Genomic DNA, 22,016 nt, shown 5'->3' with positions numbered 1-22,016 from the left:
GATGTATGGGTTCCCCATGTTGTCACAGAGAGAAATCTGTGTCGCCGCATTGACGTCTGCGATTCGCTTCTCAAACGTCACGAAAATGATCCGTTTTTGAAGCGCAATCATCACTGGGGACGAAAAAATGGTTGTATACAACAACGTCAAACGCAAGAGGTCATGGAGCAAAAAAGATGAACCGGCTCAAACCATTTCCAAAGCCGATATTCATCAAAAAAAGTGATGCTGTCTGTTTGGCGGGATTTTAAAGGAATCGTTTTTTTGAGCTTTTATCGGATAACACAACGATTAATTCGGAAGTCTACTGTCTTCAACTGAAAAGGTCAGAACTAATCAACAGGAAAGGTGTAGTGTTTTACCAAGACAACACTACACCTTTCCTCACACAAGTTTGGTCACTCGCCAAAAGCTTTTACAGCTTGAATGGGATACAATGCTACACCCACCATATTCTCCAGACCTGGCACCATCGGATTATTATTTGTTCCGGTCACTCCAAAATTTTTTAGACGGTAAAACCTTCACCTCAAATGAGGAGGTGAAAAACCTCCTCGATCAGTTTTTTGCCAGCAAAATCAAAAATTTTATGAGCGTGGAATTATGCTACTACCAGAAAGATGGCAAAAGGTGTTGGACCAGAACGGTCAATATATAATTTAATAAAGTATTTGTTTATTATACGAAAACTGTCTTTCATTTCCACAAAAAAAAAAACGAAATGACTTTTCGAACAACCCTATACAATGGACGGCATGTACGCTGATTTGAATGCTATGGTTGGAACGTTCAATCTTTGCATAGTTCGCAATAAAACTGTCGCATTTACTTTCTTCCTCAACTTACTAACCAGGCTAAAGCGGTTGCTGACAGAACGCTTACTTTTACTCACGGCAGACGTTGTAGGGAATATTGTAAACATAGAAAAGAAATGTCAAGTAGGAATTGCAGCGAATACTAGTATAGAAAAATAACATTACAATAATTAATGTGTGATAGAAAAAGATGCAGAATTTGAGCATGTTGTCAGCATCGGACTTTAAAGAAGGATCAACATTCTCAGGAATTTAGAAAAGAAAACACGGTTGTTTAAAGATATAATTTCAACCGTTGCACCGCTTACTGTTATTCGGTTATCTCTTTTCACTTTGTCTGTGGATACTATTCATGAAGCATTTTCTAACTTAACAAGGGCGTGTTTAAAACGCTGCAAATGAACATTGTGCCAAGTGGAGACAAGAAAGAAGATACATCCACTCTCTCAGATAATTTATAGCGGTCATTGTCAATGTTAATCGTTCCAACTAAGTATATACATCTTCAGATGGGTAGTGATATAGCGTAGTTCGTATTTGAATTGTAAATTCCTAGGCAGATTTTCACGACCATTATAATTGAAGTTGAATACTTCTGCACTAGTTAAATTAATAAGGGGTGGCGTTTAAAGTAATTTGAGTTGGATTGAACTTTGCGATTTTAAGGCTCATAGGTAATGTCAATAACCATAACGTACAGATATCTGTTATCGTGGACTTTTTTACAGGCATTTTTAAGCTCTACAACTTCTCCATAAAAGACATTCAGGTGTCTCTTACCATTAAGGCAGCATTCGTAAGAAACGCATTCGCTTGACCGTTTTTTCGTTGGTTTACGTTGCACAATTGGTCTTTACAAAAAACGCTTTCAAAAGAATGGTATATAGCCAATTTTCACCTTGAGGGTTCATTCCAAATACTGGTGAAAGATATTTTTGAAATCAAATATGGAAACTTTAATTTTTTTAGTTCTCACCGGTTAGTAATGTTGGTAAGGAAGGTTTAATTGCAAAAATTCGTAGATACCGATGTTCGGTTGTCCGTTTGGTTAGTTTTGGATCGCAAATTGAATTAGGCTGACTTTCAAAGAAACTTGTTTTCTCTTTGCATTGTAGCCTTATGATCATAAGCAAATGCGTCAAAGAAGTAAGCTAGCGTTTAAACAATCAGGCCCCTCTTTTCCATTGGGTACTCTGGGCAAGTGTCCAGCGCCCTACGATCAACGGAGGCCCCCTGTATAGTTCCTGCCAGATTCATCCGCTAACCAAAAGCCGTTAATTATTTTAAGAAAATTAATCAATAATTGCTGTTAGAATATTTACTTGCATAATCGCTTTTGCATGCTATATACGCGAGCATACCTAAATGTAGGTGATTCTTCAAACATTTATATATTCTGAAATTTTATTACTTCGAATTGCTCCCCAATGAGAAAAATACAGAATCTGACAACAAGGACTTGTCTCAAAGAATAAGACTTAGAAGTTCGCGCCAGACATCTTTTGATGACTCTGCACCGATAGTCCAACTGAGTTGGGAAGAGATATTAAAGTAGAAATACTTTACTTCTCATAAGTAATACCCCAAACGTGCATCTAAAACAGCGATTGAGTTTGTACAAGGACATTGGTTATTGTTGACATTGTTTTCCGCTTGAAAACTCCAAATCCCGAGAAAAAATTGCAAAGAATTTGCTGCTATGAAGATGTTAACGAGAAAGAGTTAGAAATAGAATGTCTGTATTTGGCAAACTAATAGTATTTCAGAAGTTTTGATAAACAACCGAATTGAAGACACATTTCCAAATGTAGAAATTGCATTGAGAATCTTTTTAAACATGATGGTAATTAACTGTAGTGACGAACGCTCCTTTTTTAAACGGAAAAGAATAAAAAATAAGTTAAGACGAACAATACTTTAAGAAAGATTGATTAGTCCATAGAATGGGATATACTCGAAGACAAAGAGTTTGAACAACTGGTTGACGATTTTGCATATCTGAAAACTAGAAGGGTGCCTTTTCAAAAAACATAATTTTGCAGCAACCTGAGAATGATAGAATATTTTTCCGAGTCATATTACAATGTAGGGGCCCCGGTAAGGCTTCTGTACCCAGGGCCTTCAATAGGTTAAAAACAGCCGTGTAAACAATAAATTAACAAATTAAGAAAGAAAAGGTTTCACATCGGCCGTGAATAACATCCGGACCTACAGTGTACCAACTAACGATCCGTACCACTGAACTATCATCGTGTATTTCTAGTGTTACGTAATATGCATAAATTCTTTTTTGGTCACTGGTACAAAGTTCGTAAATCTAAATTATTTATTTAAAACTGCAACAACACCTACTTAATCATAATCAAGTCAAGAAGTCGAACGTCGGGAGTCGAATTCAAGATTACGAAGATGAAGGGCATGGTAAGACGGCTTACCACCTTCACTCGCCCTGCGATAGTTCCTTGTCATTTATACGTTTCCCAACTAGGCTATTCTAAATTATAGAACTCACTTTTAATATTATGTTAAAGTATATATAAAATTGTCTCATTGTGACAGCCCGCAAATAAATAAACGGGTAATTTGCTTTTTATCGATACACGGTGGAGGCGCCGGGCAATTATATGTATTAGAGACTCCCTCTAACTGAGGATAATACCTTGGGTTATATTAGGTTAGGTTACTTCGTTAATTATTTAGCAATAGGATATATAATAACTACTTTAATATAATATTGAAAGTGAATGATATAATTTAGATGACTATAGTTTATTAATAATTTAATAATAATATAATATTAACACAGGTCTGCGATAAAAAGGTTTTTGCATAAATATATCTTAAGCATGTAAATGTTGGTCTGTATTTTGCAAATATAAACTTTGTTTTAACGTATCACGTCACATTTTTTTTGTATGTATATGTATACATACAGCTCTTTGAATCAGCAAATTTATTTGTTTTTTTACAAAATTCATTTTATAGCTTATATTTCTATTTAATACTCTCTGACTGAGTATTATATTGTCTTTTACTTTATTTTAGATAGTTTGAAAGTAACTAATAGTAGTTTACACCGCCTGAAAAAAACAAATAATTTATAGCGCGCCATTATTGACAGAGATATAATATTAACGTGTAATAAAAGATTGTGTTCCATTTTTCTTTAACTATGGCTTCTCGGAGTTGTAAAAACAATTCAAATGTATTTTTTTACATTTGCGGACAATATACAATAGTTAAGCAAAGAATGAATATAACAGACCTTGTAAAAAATGCTTATTAAGCTTACTATATTACTCAGAATGAAGTTGTCACCGAGATAAACACTGGGTTACGATAAAATATGCCGGTTATGTGTTGAAGTGTTAAGACATTGGACTTATGGTAAATCAAAATCATTGTTATTCGGTATTTCTATGTCAAAGTTAGAATGCAATTGGAAGTCGGAGTGAAAAATGTCATCAATACGAGTTTGAAAGAAGAAAGTATTGCTTCCACCACTTTACATTAAACATGGTTTGATCAAACAGTTTGTAAAAGCATTTCGACTTGACCAACGGTGATTATTTCATGTTTAGATATCGAGGTCATGATTTATATAGGTTTTAAGCATATAAAAAGATCGTAAGGATACAAAAAATTACTTTCAATTCAAAAATCACCTTTTTTTGTTTATTTTCGATCTTTCCATGCTTTAATATTGTCGGAGGTATTTTTAACCAACACCATCGAAAAGAGCATCGTTAAAAACATAGAAACACTGGTTATTGAATATTTTTTCGTCGCACTCATTACGTGACAAGGGTTAAAATAGAAATGTGTTCTCTGAGCATTTATGGGTTAATGTGACGTGGTTTAAACCATATGAATATCGTTTTCTATTACTTTTAAGACAATTACGACAAATATCAACAATCTAAGAAAAAAACTTTTCAAAAAAAAAATTTCGCAGACCTGTGTAATCATAGCCTACTTTATTAGATAATTAGTAAATGTAGAAATAGCAAGGAACTATCACCAGGGTGAGCGAAGACGGTACGGTTTTACCACACTGCATCTTCCTGATCATAAATTTGACTCCCGACTCTGGACTTCTTGACTTGATTACGATTGTTATTGATACCGTTATTTACACGATTGCTAATTGACTTACTAACACAGTAGATAAGTAGGTGTTAGTTTGCAGTTTTAAATAAATAATTTAGATGTACCATCTTTGTACCAGTGACCTAAATATGAATTTATGGATGCTATGTAACAATAGTACATGTGTACAACAGGATCTATCTACTTACATAACCATTACATAACTACCAATCATCACCACAGATGAGAAATAGTTAATGATAATCAACTTACCTCAGAAGCGGAAAGTGGAAAGCCCCTTTCAGCCTGCTGTCAAAAATTGTTGAAATGGGTGGGTGGTAGTTCAGGAGAGACAGATAAGATAGACAAAATGGAGGCGGATGATAAGCAACAAATTACATGAGGAATATTGCTGCCCCCAGTATTTACCACAATAATCTAAGGAATCCACGAAGAACTTGATCTAGGGCAAGTGGACCTAGAATCGAATCAACGAAGAACGAACGAATTTATTAATTATTATAAGTTAGTTTTAAGTTAAATCACCAAAGATAACTAAATAGGTGGAAATAAAAGTTAGCCCTTCTGTGTAGAACAATTGATTATGTTTTTTTTACATAATTCAAGTACACATATGCTGAAATTCAGTTGTAATTGAAATTCAATTCAACATCCATTACATGCTGTAATTTTTTAGACAAACAACTGTCAAGAAGATCGCTTAGTTATTTCACCTAGTGGATCGAATAACTTTAAAGGTGATATTCGCAGTTTTTGTGGAAAAGGAAGTTTAAGCAGCGTCTCAGATAGTAATAAAATAACATTGGGTAAGAATACATTTATGGATGTTCAAGTATGGTTAATTTGATTATTACACAATTCATTTGTTTATTTTAAAGGCCTGTTTGCAACACGGAGATCTTTGGGAGGACGATTCCTCTGCACAACGATGGCAATAGCTACTTCTTACAATATAACACAAACGTCACCATTACTGTCGTGTGATTGTGGATGGCATCAAAGGGTAACTCATGCACAATTAAAAAAAATAATTATAATTATTAAATGTAGGTTTATTCCGATTACTAAAACACAATGATTATGTCTGTAACATTTTGGTTTCTTTTGTTGTATTATTTGAAATGCATGTTCAATATTCGAGAAAAAGACTCAAACCACTGTTTGTTTAGTTTATAAGATAGTCTAGTCGAATTTTCAGCAGTAAAATTGTCAACTAAATAAAAATTGCACTGACTTATAACACTGATATGTTGACCTAGTTCTAATGACTTCGACTATCTATATACATACGTAATACAAGTCTACAATGTTAAAAGAATAAAGAACTGCTTTAGATTGGCTGTAAACATGAATATCGTCAATCACACTTGATGGGATTACTTCTACCCATTTAGCAGCAGATTGAATGTGGTGTTGCAATATCGTATTTCCTAAGTGCACCTACCAGGACTGGAGTGACCCTTCCTTGTACTTTTAAATGAGCTTTTCTCGGAAACGGTGGACTTTTGGACCATCATCAGTCCTAAGACAGGTTGACCACGCACCCTCACTCTTTCCTATCCTGAGCTAATCTTCGCATTTCCCTAAAACTGGAACAACTCACATCCTTAACCATTTGCGAACAGTAATCTAATCCAGATCTACTTCTACCCCTCCTAACTCCCGTTTATGCCTCTAATATGTCTGTGATTAGACCTTCATGCTGAGAAGGTATCCTATTAACCTATCTTGCCTATTTATTATTGACTTCAGTAGAGTCCTCTGTCCTCCTATTCTTTCTAATACCTCTTCATTTCTAACCTTCTCTATACAAAATTCGAACGCTTCTAACCTTTTCCGCCGCGCCCACCGTCCATGTTTCGCAACCGTACAGCGTCGTGCTCCAAACATACCCCTTCAACAACCTTTTCCGAATTTCTAAATTAACCGTTCGCGAGCATAGAAGTGACTTCTTTTTATTGAAGGCGATTCGACCCCCCGCAATCCTGACTTGTCTGACTTCCTAGATTCCTAAAATTAGCCACTTCTTCTAATTTTTCGTCTTTTATCTTTATATTCTTTCTTTCCTTACTTTTTCTTCCCTTGCATACCAGTATTTTTGTTTTACTTTTATTTATTTTCATATTTTCATATTTCAGTACTGTTTTGTCAGTATCGCTTCCATTTTATTTAAAGCTAACATTGCTAGATGCTAATACTACTATAATATCTGCAAATCTAATCATACTAATCTTTTCCCCTCTCCCTACAGTTGTACTGTCTTTAATGATGTTGATCACGTCTTCGATGTATAGATTAAAAGGTAGTGGTGACAGTGTGCATCCCTGTCTGACTCCCTTCCTAATATTTACTTCTCTACGTTGCAGCCCCAGTTCTGTAACGGTCTATTGCTCTTTATACGAACTAAGTATCACTGTTCTATCTTTGTAACTCATCCTTACATTTTTAAGTATATTTAACATCTTCTCCCATTTAACATTGTCAAAAGCTCTTTCTAAATCTAAAAATCCTGCGTACGCACTCTATCGTTTTCTCTATTGTTATTGATACCCGTAAATCTAGAATGACCTCTCGTGTTCCTCTATTTCTTCTAAACATAAATTGATCTTCCCCTAGTACTTCTTCCGCCCTTTTTCCATTCTCCTCTGTACAATTCTAGTTAAGATCTTTGACGCATGGGAAGTTAAGCTAATTGTTCTAAATGTCTCGCACCTATCTGCGCCTCTCTTTTTAGGTATAGTTACCAGGGGCGCAACAACGTTACAGTTTGACTGGGTGCTCTCCTCATAATACTATAATAAATGACTAAAAAAAAAGACCAATGTATTGAATTTCTTATACTTGAATCGAGTTCGGCTGCTCATTGACGAGCTTGAACTATTTGAACCGAACTTTCAAGTTGGGTTATTAGGGTTATTATATGAAACGACTGGAATTGACCGGGTGCCCACGTTCCGTTTATAATTCTTTGGGGCTTTCTCCGTCTCGAAAATGTGACTAACTAGCTTATTAGACATACGATCTCTAACCAATTGTCCTGCATGTTTTAGAATTTCCTCCTGTATCCCATCAACACCTGGTGCCTTATTATTTCTTAAGTTTTTTAATGCTGCATCGAACTCTTCTCTCATTATGGGATAACCTAGTTCATCTATCTCCACACTATCTTCCTTCTCTAATATATCTCCTAACTCATGGCCTGCGTATAGGTTCTCTAAATATTCTTTCCACCTATCTGCCTTTTCCTCATTTTCCATTAAAATGGCCCCTAGCTCGTTTCTTATATTATTACTACTGTATCCTACATCTCTAAAATTCCTTTTAATTATATTATGAGCCTCATCGGTTTTACCTACTTTAAACTTTTCTTCTACTTCTTTACACCTCCTATCAATCCACTGTTCCTTAGCTGCCCTACATTTCCTAATTACTTTCCACTTTATAACCTTATATCTTTTTTGCCCTCTTTTTCTGTCATGTTTTCGGACCATTAAACATTTATTTAATTTACTTGTTTTATAGTGCCCTATTGCACTTTTACAAAACATAAAAAATGATAAAAACCTATGGATTGAATTCAACAACAGTTGGTTATACAGACAATAAAGTCTATACGACGTTCAGAAAGATTCTTCATAGTGGTGTCGCGTAATGTAGGCACAGATGACGATTTTATTTTTGGTCTTTCTACACTCTCCCCTTTAATATTTCGCGCACGGTACTCCGATGCTGTACAGGACAAAACCAAAGGTTCAGGGTTCTTCATAGGTCTACCTCTCTTCTTTATATGTGTCAAAGAAATTACTCGCTCGCTAACAAAGTCAGGTATTGTGTTTGTTGATAATATTACGAATACTCGTTATATGAGTATCCCTAAGATGCAGATATTGCTATAGTTGTTTGTCAAGTTCCCTGTTCTTTCGCTGAACAGGATAATTCTCGTACTGCTTATTTCAAAGCATAAAGTGCCTAACCATCCGCATAATGTCGCTTATGAGTTGACTTCATTGTCGGAAACCATTTTATTTGGTATGCGAAATATGAGAATGATTGGATTTCTAAGGACTTTAGCCAAATAAATCCTTAATAGAATTATTTCAATCCATTTAGAAGCTATATTTTTTATGATTAATATCCATGACTCATCTTGAGGAGTTGTCGGTAATGAATCAAATAGGTCAATGGAAATAACGTCACAACTATCTGAAAGGCTATAGTATTGCAAAAGTCTTTTTCGCTTTTTATTATCATTAAGACCTCAAGTATCTCCTCTTCAATGTAGGACCTGGTCGAATTTTAACCTACGAGGGTGGATTGATAAGTTTCCGGCCTGACCAAGAAAAACAAGGTTTTTAAAAATTTTTTTTTTTTATTTCTCAACATAATCTCCTCCAAGGCTGATACATTTCTCATAGCGGTGTTCCAGTCTATTAATGCCATCTCTATAGACTGATTCGTCAAGCTCCTCAAAATAACCATTTACAGCTTCGATTACTTCTTCATTGTCCGCAAATCTCTTACCGCCAAGCCATTTTTTGAGATTAGGGAACAGAAAATAGTCACTCGGGGCTAGGTCTGGAGAGTAAGGAGGGTGCGGCATCAATTCAAACTTTAGATCGTTGATTTTAGCCGTCGCAACGATTGACGTGTGCGCTGGTGCGTTATCGTGATGAAACAAGATTTTTTTCTTCGCCAGATGAGGTCGTTTAATTTTCACCTCGTGGCTCAAACGTTGCAATAAGTCTGCGTAGTATTGACCAGTGATAGTATTACCCTTTGCAAGGTAATCAATGTATATAATACCTCTTGCATCCCAAAAAACAGTAGCCATAACCTTGTTCGCCGAAAAAATTGTTTTTGCCTTCTTTGGAGTTGGTTCCCCTGGTCCAATCCACTGTTTAGACTGTTCTTTGGTTTCAGGAGTGTAGTGGTGGACCCACGTTTCGTCAACGGTTACGAATCGACGCAAAAATTCGCTTGGATTACGCTTATACAATGACAAATTTGCGGTAGAAATGTTTTTTCGAATCAATTTTTGGTCGACTGTTAGCAAACGCGGCACCCATCTTGCACAGAGCTTTTCCATATGCAAATGTTGGTGCAAAATATGTTGCACACGTTCATATGACATCTTACAGGTCTCAGCTATCTCACGCACTTTCAATCTGCGGTCTCCCAGCACTATTTGATGAATTTTTTCGATCATATCTGGAGTTGTGACCTCAACGGGGCGTCCTGAGCGAGGCCCATCAGAGGTGCTCACACGACCCTTTTTAAACTCGGAAACCCACTGCTTAACGGTTGAATATGACGGGGAGGATGTCCCCAGTGTTGAGTCCATCTCTTTTTTAATTTCCTTCGGCGTTAACCCCTTCAAATAAAAGTATTTGATGACAGCACGATTTTCCTGCTTTTCCATTTTTACGAAAACCACAGAGGCGTCTTGTTCAGCGTGCTGTCAAACCTACACTAGCAAGGAGATCGGGCTGAAACTATAGCTACAAGCTATCCAAGGATGGTACTATAGAATGTCACCTCAAGGTAGGCCTAGTGGCGTCATCTCTTGGTTAGGCCGGAAACTTATCAATCCACCCTCGTATTTTAAGTAAACTAAATTTTCCTTCGTTAGAAGCCACCGCAAAGCTTGCAATGAATATTAACTTATAAAGGCGAAAAGCTTCCCCAATAGCTATTTTATATTTAGCAGCTACTTTCGTGATGCCTTACATAGAGGAACATATATCAAATAATATCTCTAACTTCGTAAGAAGCGCTTATAACTGTGGGATATGATCAGATGGATACAACAGAATCAATTTGTCAGTATTTGTAATGTTCTTTTTGTGTTTGAGTTTGTGAGAATATTTGATATTGAATTCAAACGTTCTACAACCATTTTGAGTTTATCTTGTAAAAAGTATGTAATTTTATCTTAAACACTTAAAAATTCTTAACTCTTTTTTCTATAAATCATTGATCAAAGCTCGCTGCATTGGACTCAGTTATCAATTGCATATACAATGGTCAAGTCTTCCTTTCCTCTTGTTGTTTTATATTATATATTTAAATACAAATGTGTATGCCTTTTTTATAAGGCGGTTCCTTTTTATTAGAACAAAAACCTTGGTATTTTACGTACCGTATTGATGTATCAGTGTATACGATAAAATGTTTCTAGTAACCGATTTACTATGGGGTATTTGACTCGAAATATTGACCAGAAGTCCGATTTCTTGATGATACCGTAATGGCAATTTCTGCTACCTGCCAGAGTTAAGTGAACACCGAAATAATGACCAATATTACGCTGTAAAAATTCTTGTGTGTAAATCTATCTACATATTGTATATAATAGAAAGTCGTCTTAGTTACACTATTTATAACTCAAGAACGGCTGAACTGATTTGGCTGAAAATTGGTGGGAAGGTAGCTTAGAACCTGGAATCGGACATAGGATACTTTCTATCCCGTTCCGTGGAAAAAAAGTGGTATAAGAAAACGCAACTGACATGGAATGACAAAACGTAACTGATAGCAAAACGAACAATTTATTATTCAAAACATTAGTCTAGCCGTTCATTTGTTAAAAATGGTATAACAAAACGCAACTGATAGCTAAACGTAATGTTGTCTATGGCTATGTATGGTGTTTTATTTATAGTCAGATTTACCTGAAACTTGGCTTTAATGCTTTTTTATATAAAATTAGTGACATAAATACCTATTTCAACATTTTACAAAATTCTACCTGTTTAGAAATCTGAAATGGGTTTGCAAAGATTGTATGTTTGCTTTTGGCCCGATTTACTGAAACTCTGTTGGGGGGGAGAGTGGTGAAGAGGAGTTACAATGTTTAAATATACCTATATTATTTGTGGTCAGATTTACCTGAAACATGGTCTTAATGGTCTCTCATTTAATTTGTGAAAGACCTATCTCTACATTTTAAAAAATTCAACCTCCAAAGGGGGGGAGGGTAAAAAGGTGTTGCAATTTTTGTTTGGGACATACTTTATCTGTGGTTGAATTTACTTGAAACTTGGTATATATGCTGTTTGATATTATTAATCAAATGAAAAGAGGTTGCATCGTTTGCATGGGGTATATTTTATTTGTACTCCGATTTACTCGAAGGTAGCTCATTGTTGAAATTAAGCAGATACGTGTTTTGACAAATTTTTAAAAATCAACTCATAAGGATGAAATGTTGTTTCTACGTTTGTATTTGAAATCTAAGATGGCGACATTACATAAAATTAAAACGTTGTAAAAGGTTTTATGGAGAAACAATATTAATTTCTACGACCGAAGCCGCGGGGAAGAGCTAGTAAATAATATAATTAGTATGTCCTGCCGGAACTGTCCACGACGTGCTGACGAGACTCAAGAGGGTCGAAATCGCGACCCACATTTAAAAATTTATTTTCGACAGAATGCTGATCACTAAATGAAGTCAACTTTTTGTTCTGTTTGGTTACTTGCTCAGCACAAAGGGTTAGCTACGCCGGGCATTCAGTGCTTCAATTCCATTAAAATGTAGTAATAGCCATTTGTAGTAATTCAAATAATTAGTAATTTTCTAGTTTTAAAAATATAAGAAAATTTTGAGTCTGAGTATATTAACGTTTCATTATTTTTGGTAGCCACGTATTGTGAACGGAACCAACACTGGCGTGAACGAATTTCCTGCGATGGCTGGTTTAATAGATTTACTTAGAAGAGAATTAACTTGTGGGATCACCATCATTTCAAAGAAATACCTTGTGACAGCAGCGCACTGCTTTATATCTGATTCAGAAGCTCGACATTATGCAGTTTTAGTCGGCGATCATGACATTTCAACAGGTATTGTTTTGAATTACAATTAGAACAAGGAATATTAAAATATATTTTTCAGGTGAAGATACGGAGTATTCAAAGCTATATCAGGCTGATAAGTTAAAAATTCATCCAAAATATAATTCCAATACTAAAGAAAATGATATTGCTATAGTGAAAACTCGCCAGTCAATAGAATTTAGTTTCGCCGTTGGGCCCATTTGCCTGCCTTTTAGATATTCCTTTCGCACATTCGTTGGTGCTAATGTGATAGCCCTAGGTTAGTAAATTTATTTTTAGTTCTCATATTTACTTATGACATATTATATGGTATTATTACATCATGAACTTCTTGAGAAATGTTAACCCCCAAAGCAACAGCATTCCTTAGTAACATTCAGAATAAGTACAGGTTTCGGCAATGAAACGGGAAGATTTCGTAAATAATTTTATTGTTGAAACAATATTTTTTTGTAATCATTAATACATTAATGGGAAAGAAAAGACTAGCCATTTGATATACAATGTTACAAAAAATTATTTTTTGAAAACTACATCTGCCAAATGTCCTCCGTTGACACCTATGCATTCATGGAGTCGAGCCTGAAAGTTCTGCATAAATCTTCGCAGCCTATCAACAGGTATTGCTGCAATCTCGCCACGAATTCGTTGTTTGAGGGCCGGGATTATCCTGGGTGGATCAGTTCCAAACACTTTCGTTTTCAGATAACCCCATAAAAAGAAGTTGCAGACAGTAAGGTCGGGAGACCGAGGGGGCCAAGCGATATATCCATTTCGAGAAACGACACGCCCTGGGAACAATGCATTCACAGCATTCATTGAAATTCTTGCAGTGTGGCTTGTTGCACCGTCTTGTTGAAAAAGTGTGTTTTCATTAACTGGAAAGCGGTGAAGTTGAGGTGTGAGGAAGTTCCGAATCATTGCAACGTAGGTATCTCTCAGAATTAACGGTAACGGCATTTTCAGCCTCATCCTCAAAAAAATACGGATGATTCCATTTGCCGACATTGCACACCATACTGTCACTTTCTGAGCATGAAGAGGTGTTTCATACAGCAAACGAGGGTTCTCTTTCGCCCAGTACCTGAAATTTTGTTTGTTAAAAAAAACCGGAGAGTTGTTAACTTGGTCACCATTTTCTTCCAACCTCACAAAATCTGAGACGCTGTTGATAATCATCCGGGTGAAGAGGTTGAACAACCTGTATTTTATACGGGAGATATCGAAGATCTTGATGGAGTATCCTTCTCACCGATCTGTCACTTATTCGAAGGCGTGTGGCGTGACGGATGGCCGATCGACGTGGACTTCTTAACATTGCTTGTCGAACAAGTTCGATATTTTCAGGGGTTCGAATCGTTCTGGCACTACCACCTCTTTTTCTAGACGTCGATCCAGTTGGCTCAAAGTAGTTTACCCATATTTTAATCGCATTGACTGATGGAACAGGTTGGTAACGTGGTATGTTAAAATGCAGTCGAAAATCCCGACGCGTTTGTACTAAACTCTCGCCATTTTGATAATAAGCCTTAATTGCGTAACCACGATGCTCACCCGTCCAACGCTCCATTGTAGACTAAATGGCAAGCCACTCGGGTCCCGGCAGGCCTGTGATTGTCTTAGCAACGACTTCAAAGCGCCCTGCAAGCCGCACCCCAAATCTTCCCGTTTCATTGCCGAACCCTGTACAATCTGTGGTTGCTTGTGACAAGAAAGAGCTATTTTAAATATTTAATGCACAATTTTATTTTTTATAGGATGGGGACAGTTGTTTTTTGGAGGTCCTAAAGCAGATATTCTACAAAAAGTGAATTTGACAGTAGTGTCTAATGCTTTTTGTCAGCAAGAAGTTACGGATAACCGAATATACAGTTCCGAGATGTGTACGTACTCCCTTTATAAAGATTCATGTATGGGTGATTCAGGTGGACCAATTTTGTGGTATGACGACACAATGTTAAGTTCGCAAAGATTATTTTTACTTGGGGTCATTTCTTTTGGATCGGCTTGTGCGAATGAGATTCCTGCAGTAAATACAAGAATTACATCATACCTGGCATGGATTGTATCTGAAACCAGTGGTAAATATCTGAAGTTCTTAATTATATTAAATTCTCTTTCTGTGGCCTTAGGAAAATTAGGATTTAACTATATTTTTCATTATCAATACAGTGAAATTCAGAATTCCAGATTTACACCTCAATAATTCATTTGTTGACGCCACTTAGTTTTCGGTGACACGGGACATTTGTAAGCCCAGAAGTACTAAGTTTACTGTAAGAAAGATTCAAAAGAGCCTATGAAATTCAGTAGATTTTTTATTTCTATTAAAAACAACACAAAATAAATAGTTCATTTTTTTCAATATTAGGTTTGTATTTTCAGGATACATTTTACCTACAGGAAAATACTCGCTCTTTGTTGCAAAATAATTATTTTCATCATCCACGTTATTTTTTTTGGGTGTGTATTCTAGATATTTAAAACTTCTAACCCTTTCGATATCTTTATTTCATTAAGCTTATAATTTTTACCGTAAAAAGTTGTCATTTTCATATTAATACATACAGCGTTTGAAGTTATTATCACGTAATCAAACCCTTTTTTGACTATTAACTAATTTATTTAACTACTAGCCATAATTTGTCGCCTTCATTAAACTTAAGCAAAATCGGCTCGTCTATAGTATCTGATCTTAATGCGGCGACTTTCAAATCGCGGTTTCGTATGCGCAGCATTATGGATGGTTTCTAGTCGTTCTTGAAATTTCACACGTATCTGTGGATGTGAAGGCGTAGCCCTCGTTTTTGTGATTCCCATTAGTTCAGTGACCTTCTTGTACAAAGATGATTCGAAATTCCTGTCTTGGTTGGAATGAAATTCCATTGGTAGGTACTCCTTCTTGACCAATCTAACTGTTGGACACTTTGTCTGCTTGCTGGTTTGGTGTTGGGTTACTTGTTAAAGTAATCTCTGACGACCGAAGTATACCGGTTATCAGTGTTGGTAGTTGTGAATGGTTCTGCTACGTTTACTGCGATTATCTCACATGTTGTACTGCTGCTTTTGTCCACATCTGGTCTTCGCCCTCTTTCTGACAGTGCAGGTTGGGTATTCCTTTCACCAGTCTTCCATGTTATTTCCACTTCATAGCTAATAAAATCGCTGACATACCGTCCCCAGTGCCTTCTTAATGGCAAGATGTCTTTCAATACAAATTACATATAAGACTTCTGAAACTTTGTTCTTCAGAAGTACCACTTGAAGCTTATTTCTAGTTCCATCCAGACTTTCCCACATTCTTTTTAAAATGCAGTAGGTAAAAGAATTCCACTGGACCCAATAATGTTGTCATAATGTTGTCTGACTTAAGTGGTTCACATCTGCCCACGATGGTCTTGTGATTACGGATGCTTTCCATTTTATTATTAAAACATTCTGATTTATAAGCTAAAAGGAATAGCGGCATGTGTTGGTTCTAGTCAGTTTAGTGCTTGTTGACGAAGTCTTTTAAGTTGGTCTTTAGAGTAGGGTTCAACCATTCCATCAGACTGTGGATGTAGGGGCGTAGTCCTTTAATTTAATGACTTTCTTGAACAAAGCCGATTGGACGCTCCTGCCTTGGTACACCATAGAAATAATGGAGATACGAATTGAAGAAATAAAAAAATAAATTGAAAAGCTAATAATACCCGTTATTGCAAAGAATGGCGATTTCGGTGCAAGGCCAGTTTTTGATGAGTAGAGATAGTAGTAGATGAGTAGTGATCCGTTCACCTAAAACAGTTTGGAGCAGTAGTAAATGCAAACGCATGGAACAATTCAGAAAAGGGCAACAGCACTAATATTAGCTTAACTGATCCAACGGGACTTGAACTTTGACGAAGCTCTGGTACAAATTTGAGTGGATGGATTGATTTGCACGTTTAAATGATTTAGGGAGCAGCACCGTAGGTTCAACCGTGATGAGGGGAGGGGGAGTATAATGAGAAACCAGAAAGAGGGCAGCAGCTTTTTCAGTACTCAGTGTGACAGAGATGATAAGGAACATGACATAATACTCTGATACATAATAGTGCGAGATGGAAGGCAACTAGAAAATATCACATTAGTAAAATAGATCCCAATTTGGATGTCCGATGGAGATTACATCGGGGTATGTCATCAAGAAGTGAAAATCAAAGCGTGGAATATTAGAACGAGGAGGCAAGCAGAGAAGTTAGAAAATTTAAAAGCTGGAGACTTCTGGAGTGGAGACTTGAGATTATTACATACAGGATCGGTAGAAGGTAATTAAGGGATATGAATTGTAATGCGTAAGAAAGCAGAACAGAGTGTAGAAAGTTATTTATAGAAATGCGATAGGATACTAAGAATAAATTAAATTTGAAATCGGTAAAAACTGTAATAGTGCAGAAGACATGTTAAGTTTAGTGAAAGGGCAGGAAACCCTAATAGTTGCAGGAGACTTCAACACTGTAAAAGGGGTAAGCAAATAAGGTGTAATAACAGGTTTTTTTGGATTAAACAATAGAAACGATAGGGGAGTTACAGAATTTTAGGATAAACATCACGTCACCGTTGCGAATACTTTATTATGAAGAGAGGGAAGGTAGAAAGCGTCTTGACTTGGGAAAACTAAAATGCAACGAAACGCGTGATAGGCTAGGTAGTAGGACAGACGAAATACTAAATGAGGCAAAAGAAACGAATAATAGGGACGTAGAGAGACAGTGGATCTCCATTAAAACTTGTCTAGATTCCGTAGTTAGAGACATATTAGGTCTTAAACAAAATGAAAGTAGGAAATCCTGAATAGCAAACGAGACTGTAGGATTAATCGAAGAAAGGCGGAAATACAAGAACAGAATAGGCTAAGAGAAGTTTAGGCGAGGTAGTCTAGTTGGCCACATTTACGAGACGGGGAATGCCTTGGAGGAGTGTAACCGGAACATAGTAGTATCCATACTAATAGAAAGAGGTGCCGATAGACACGAGAAATTTAGAATAATTATCGTAATTTCTCATGCGTCAAAAATCTTAACTAGAATTGTACTGAGAACGATAAAAAAAGAGCGGAAGAATTATTAGGGGAAACCCAATTTGGGTTTAGATGGAATAGAGAAACGCGGGAGGCGATTTTAGTTTTACGGGTAACAATAGAAAAAACGATAGAAATGGGAAAAAGCGTGTACACAGAATTTGTACATTGAGAAGAAGCTTTTGACAGCGTTAAATAGATCAAGATCTTAAATATACTTAAAAATTTACGTATGAGCTAGAAGAATGATTTATATAAAGAGTTACCTGTTGCCTTATATAACTTGAGCAGCAACGTAGAAAAGTGGATACCATAGATCAGACAGGGATACGCACTGACACCGCGACTTTTAATGTATACCTTGAAGACATTGATATACATGGGCAAAAGGTGCTTAGATTTGCAGATGATTTAGTAGTATTGCATCTGATAAGGAAGAAACAGCCTTATATCAAGTGGAAGTGGTATTAACAAGGCAGTATGGTATGAAAAAAAATAAAAGTAAAACAAAAATTTTGGCCTGCAAGGAAAGATAAAGTAGAAAAAGTGTGAATATAAGGATAGGAGAGGAAAAAGAAGTGACTGATTTTCGGTATTTAGGAAATCAGATAATTCAGGATGGAAAGGACAGTCGCGATATAAAACAAAGCATAGTGTAGGGCACAGTCGTCTTTAACAAAAAGGAGGTAGAGAATGTTAGAAATAAGGAGATATTAGAAAGAGTAGGAGAATAGAGGCCGCTATGGGAGACAATAAGGAATAGGCGGGATAGATTGGTAGGACATTTTATTAAGCATGAAGACATACTTAAATCAGGAACAGGTGTTAAGAGGAGTAGATATAGATCTAGATTAGATTAGGACTGACGACCGTATGATGATAATGTTGATGAGGAAAGGTACTAGATATACCTACTCCAAGGCATGTTTCATTAATATGACCTCCATTATGTTGCTACTTGCGTAGAAATGATGTATAGCGATCAACATTTACAACAGGTTATGAAGTGCAACTGAAAATCGTAACCAACGAAGTAACAAGACTTTTCAATAATTTGGGTCTCATTTGAAGGGCCACGTAAGTTAAGCTTACTCCAGTGTCCCTCAGTATTTTATAGACTAACTGATAGAGTAAACATTTGTCAGCGACAGCGAACTGCAGTAAAACCTTAGACTAGCACACCATTGTCAGATGCTTTGGACTTTGAAGCGACGAACCAAGCCTTAAATGGTTATGTATGGATGCAACAAGCAGAAATTGACAACGGTAAAATTATAGAAGAATGTCTAGTGTTGTTTATAAATGAATGCATAATGGATGCGAAAATAGCTACTGTTACAGACACGGGAGACTGAAATCTAAAATGCTGAGAATGTTGATAGTAACTTGAGACTTCAAGAACTACAGCGGCCGTCTGAAATGTAGAGCTGGTCAAAACCGAAGTCAGCCAACTTTATGGGGTGAAAGTTGGCTCTACTTTACCAAGTAACCGAAGAAGTCATCGTCTCAACACTGGATGGAACCAATTCTTGTTCATGCAAGGCACCATTATGTTAGAATAGTTGTCGACACATGAGCATCGGAATAGCAAAGTAGCCACAATAATGCAACGTTGAAATTAGAATTGGAAATGCTGACTTGTGTAGTTGACACTGGCGGCCAACATAGTTGATGATAGATGTCACCATTGGATTGTACCTTCTCCAACAAAATGTAATCCTATAGGAAAATTGAGTAGGCACTACTAAACCATTCCGAGATCATTGCAACGGTCCGAATAAATATTGACATCGACCGCGGTGGCAATTGAACCATCACCGACATTACTTCCTGTAGCTTTAATTGAACTAGTGCAACCATTCAGCAACTATCTCAACAAGGGATAATTACAGAGGGTGAAAGTGTCCTATTTTCTTTTTAAATTACACTTCATCTCTGCCCATAACCCTTTTTAAATGAAATTATTACAAAAGAACATATATAATTTTCTTGATTGATTTTCATTATTAGAGAAAATAAGTTGAATATTGTCCAGGAGGAAATAAATTGATGACCTTGAACGTGATATCGTGACCTTGACCTTCAAGCTTATTATTAGATATTTCCAATGAGGCTTTTGCTTATTTACATTCGTTATGCGAAGTTTTTCAGAGAATTTCAAAAAATTGTGGTAGTATACATTTCTTGAACAATCCTATTTTACGCGGGTAAAATAACATCGTATGAGTAGTCAATAGTAATTCAAAGAAATTGTTTTGTTGTTTTGTATCCTGTGGGCATATGTGGTAGAAGTTGAAATATTATTTTTACAGGTGAGAAAAATCATACACATACTGGCATACACTTAAATACTTACATCTGCACCTGCACGCGCACCCGAACGCATACGTACACACACACCCACTTTGATTTCCATTTCTGAAGTCGTTAATAATATTCCTGTAGTAATATTTTAACCACCGTCTCGATTTAACCGTTTTGCATTTGCACTTTTGTATAGGTATACCATTTTATTTATTTGTTCATTTTACTAGTCAGTTTGTTGTTTGTATCCTATTCAGTAACTGGTAGGTACAGAACTAAAACATCTAGTTATTCTTTTTTATATGAAGCTTTTAAATAAAAAAAGCACATTGTAGATACCCTCAATGGTAAATTTCTACTTTCTTTGCAGATGCTGATTACTGCATTCGATAGTAATTAATGAAGAAAACATATTTTTTTAATGGAACATGAAGTATGAAATGGATTATGAATTATTTATTTATTTATTTATTTAATCATTTTTATAATGAATAAAATGACTGATATAAGTGTGTTGTTTTGTTTTCTTTTGTGATTTAATTAAGTTAGTGACTAGTTAATTTTTCAGAATTTCAGTAATGAAAGCTAATATACTCTTTTAAAAATTTGGACTAAAAACTAAAATAAAAGATGGTCGATACAAATTGATTTAATTTTTTCGGCATGTATACTGACTATATGAAGTATAATGGATAAAACAGCCCACCAAAATAATCTTCGAGTAGTTACCAGGAATGCTCAGAGCATTAGAGGTAAATTGACTGAATTCAAACACTTCCTTTGAGGAACAGTCAATCGGTGTTGTCTGAATTACCGAAACCTCCTTATCTCAGAAACTCAAACTTTTCGTTTCAAACTTCACATCCCATAGAAGGGTCCGTAAAACCTCCCGAGGTGGTGGTGTAGCTATCTTCGTTAGGAATTCTTTAAAATACAAGCCCATCTCTTTGGTCACTAATTCATTAAAAGCAGTGGACATGGAAATCTCGTTAAGTTCCGCCCCCTCAGAATCATTTCTCTTTATTCTGCCCTCATCTAAACAAAACTTTTCCGATTTACCCCACCTTCTTCCAGCAAACTTCTCGACCATCGTCTCGGACGATTTTAATGCCTAACACACCTCTTGAGACTGCTAACCAACTAACAGAGAAGTCACTCCTCTTCCTGCCAAAATTTACGACCTCAACCTCACCGTCGAAGCGCCCTCAGATCCTACGTATCTAACTATTTCCCACAATCAACTTCCTGATATTCTTGACATCTTCGTCGTAAAAAATCTAACTCTTTCGGTCGATTCCATCGGCTATCCAACCCTCAATACCCAAATCTAACCACTTCGCTAGACTGGCTATGTCTCCGGTACACTCTTCAAACATCTTCCTTTAAGTGCACTTCAATTCGCACAATAGCGGAACTCGACTCTCGAAGCTGTCAATCTCTTTTCAACCGACCTCCACGACTTCCCGCCTCCCTTCTCACTTGCCGTCCCATTTCTCGATCCTTACATCTCTTTACGTGGATGACGTAGCACTCATAAATTCCTCTCAAACCATTCTCCATTGCTGCAAGTTTCTGCCCCAGCTCTTAAATTGGTATCGAGTATGGAAACTCTCCATTAGCGAGGTCAAGTCGGAAGCAATTTTCTTCACCCATAGGATTCGAAAACTTCCCACCATCACCGTGACGGGGCGGCTGTATCAAATGGAGCAACTCCGTTAATTCCTTCGGCATCTTTTTTGACAGAATACTGACATGGCGAAAACACATACTTGCCGCTCGTGTTAAAGGCCCTAGCCGCCTTTATCTCCTTCAAGCCCTTCTTCCAAAATAGCTCCATTCTCCCATTAAACAAAAATCCGTGCGTTCAACGTAATTGTCAGAAGCATTTGCTCCTATGCCATTCCTAT

At 36.4% G+C, this 22,016-nt stretch overlaps 1 protein-coding gene across 1 annotated transcript; it reads left to right on the top strand.

Moving 5' to 3' along the window:
- Window positions 1-5,853: 5,853 nt before the first annotated feature.
- LOC108737017 (venom serine protease 34-like) lies at window positions 5,854-20,555 on the top strand. The gene is made up of 7 exons (XM_025980543.1): window positions 5,854-5,928; window positions 12,569-12,749; window positions 12,823-13,023; window positions 14,112-14,172; window positions 14,340-14,461; window positions 14,522-14,845; window positions 20,480-20,555. The coding sequence occupies exons 1-7, from the start codon at window positions 5,854-5,856 to the stop codon at window positions 20,500-20,502; spliced, it is 987 nt and encodes a 328-aa protein (XP_025836328.1). The 3' UTR covers window positions 20,503-20,555.
- The last annotated feature ends 1,461 nt before the right edge of the window (window positions 20,556-22,016 follow it).

The sequence above is a fragment of the Agrilus planipennis genome, unplaced genomic scaffold (genome assembly GCF_000699045.2).
Source record: "Agrilus planipennis isolate EAB-ADULT unplaced genomic scaffold, Apla_2.0 scaffold113, whole genome shotgun sequence".
Taxonomy (NCBI): domain Eukaryota; kingdom Metazoa; phylum Arthropoda; class Insecta; order Coleoptera; family Buprestidae; genus Agrilus; species Agrilus planipennis.
The sequence above is the reverse complement of the archived record's forward strand: the minus strand, read 5'-3'. Positions and strand labels throughout refer to the sequence as shown.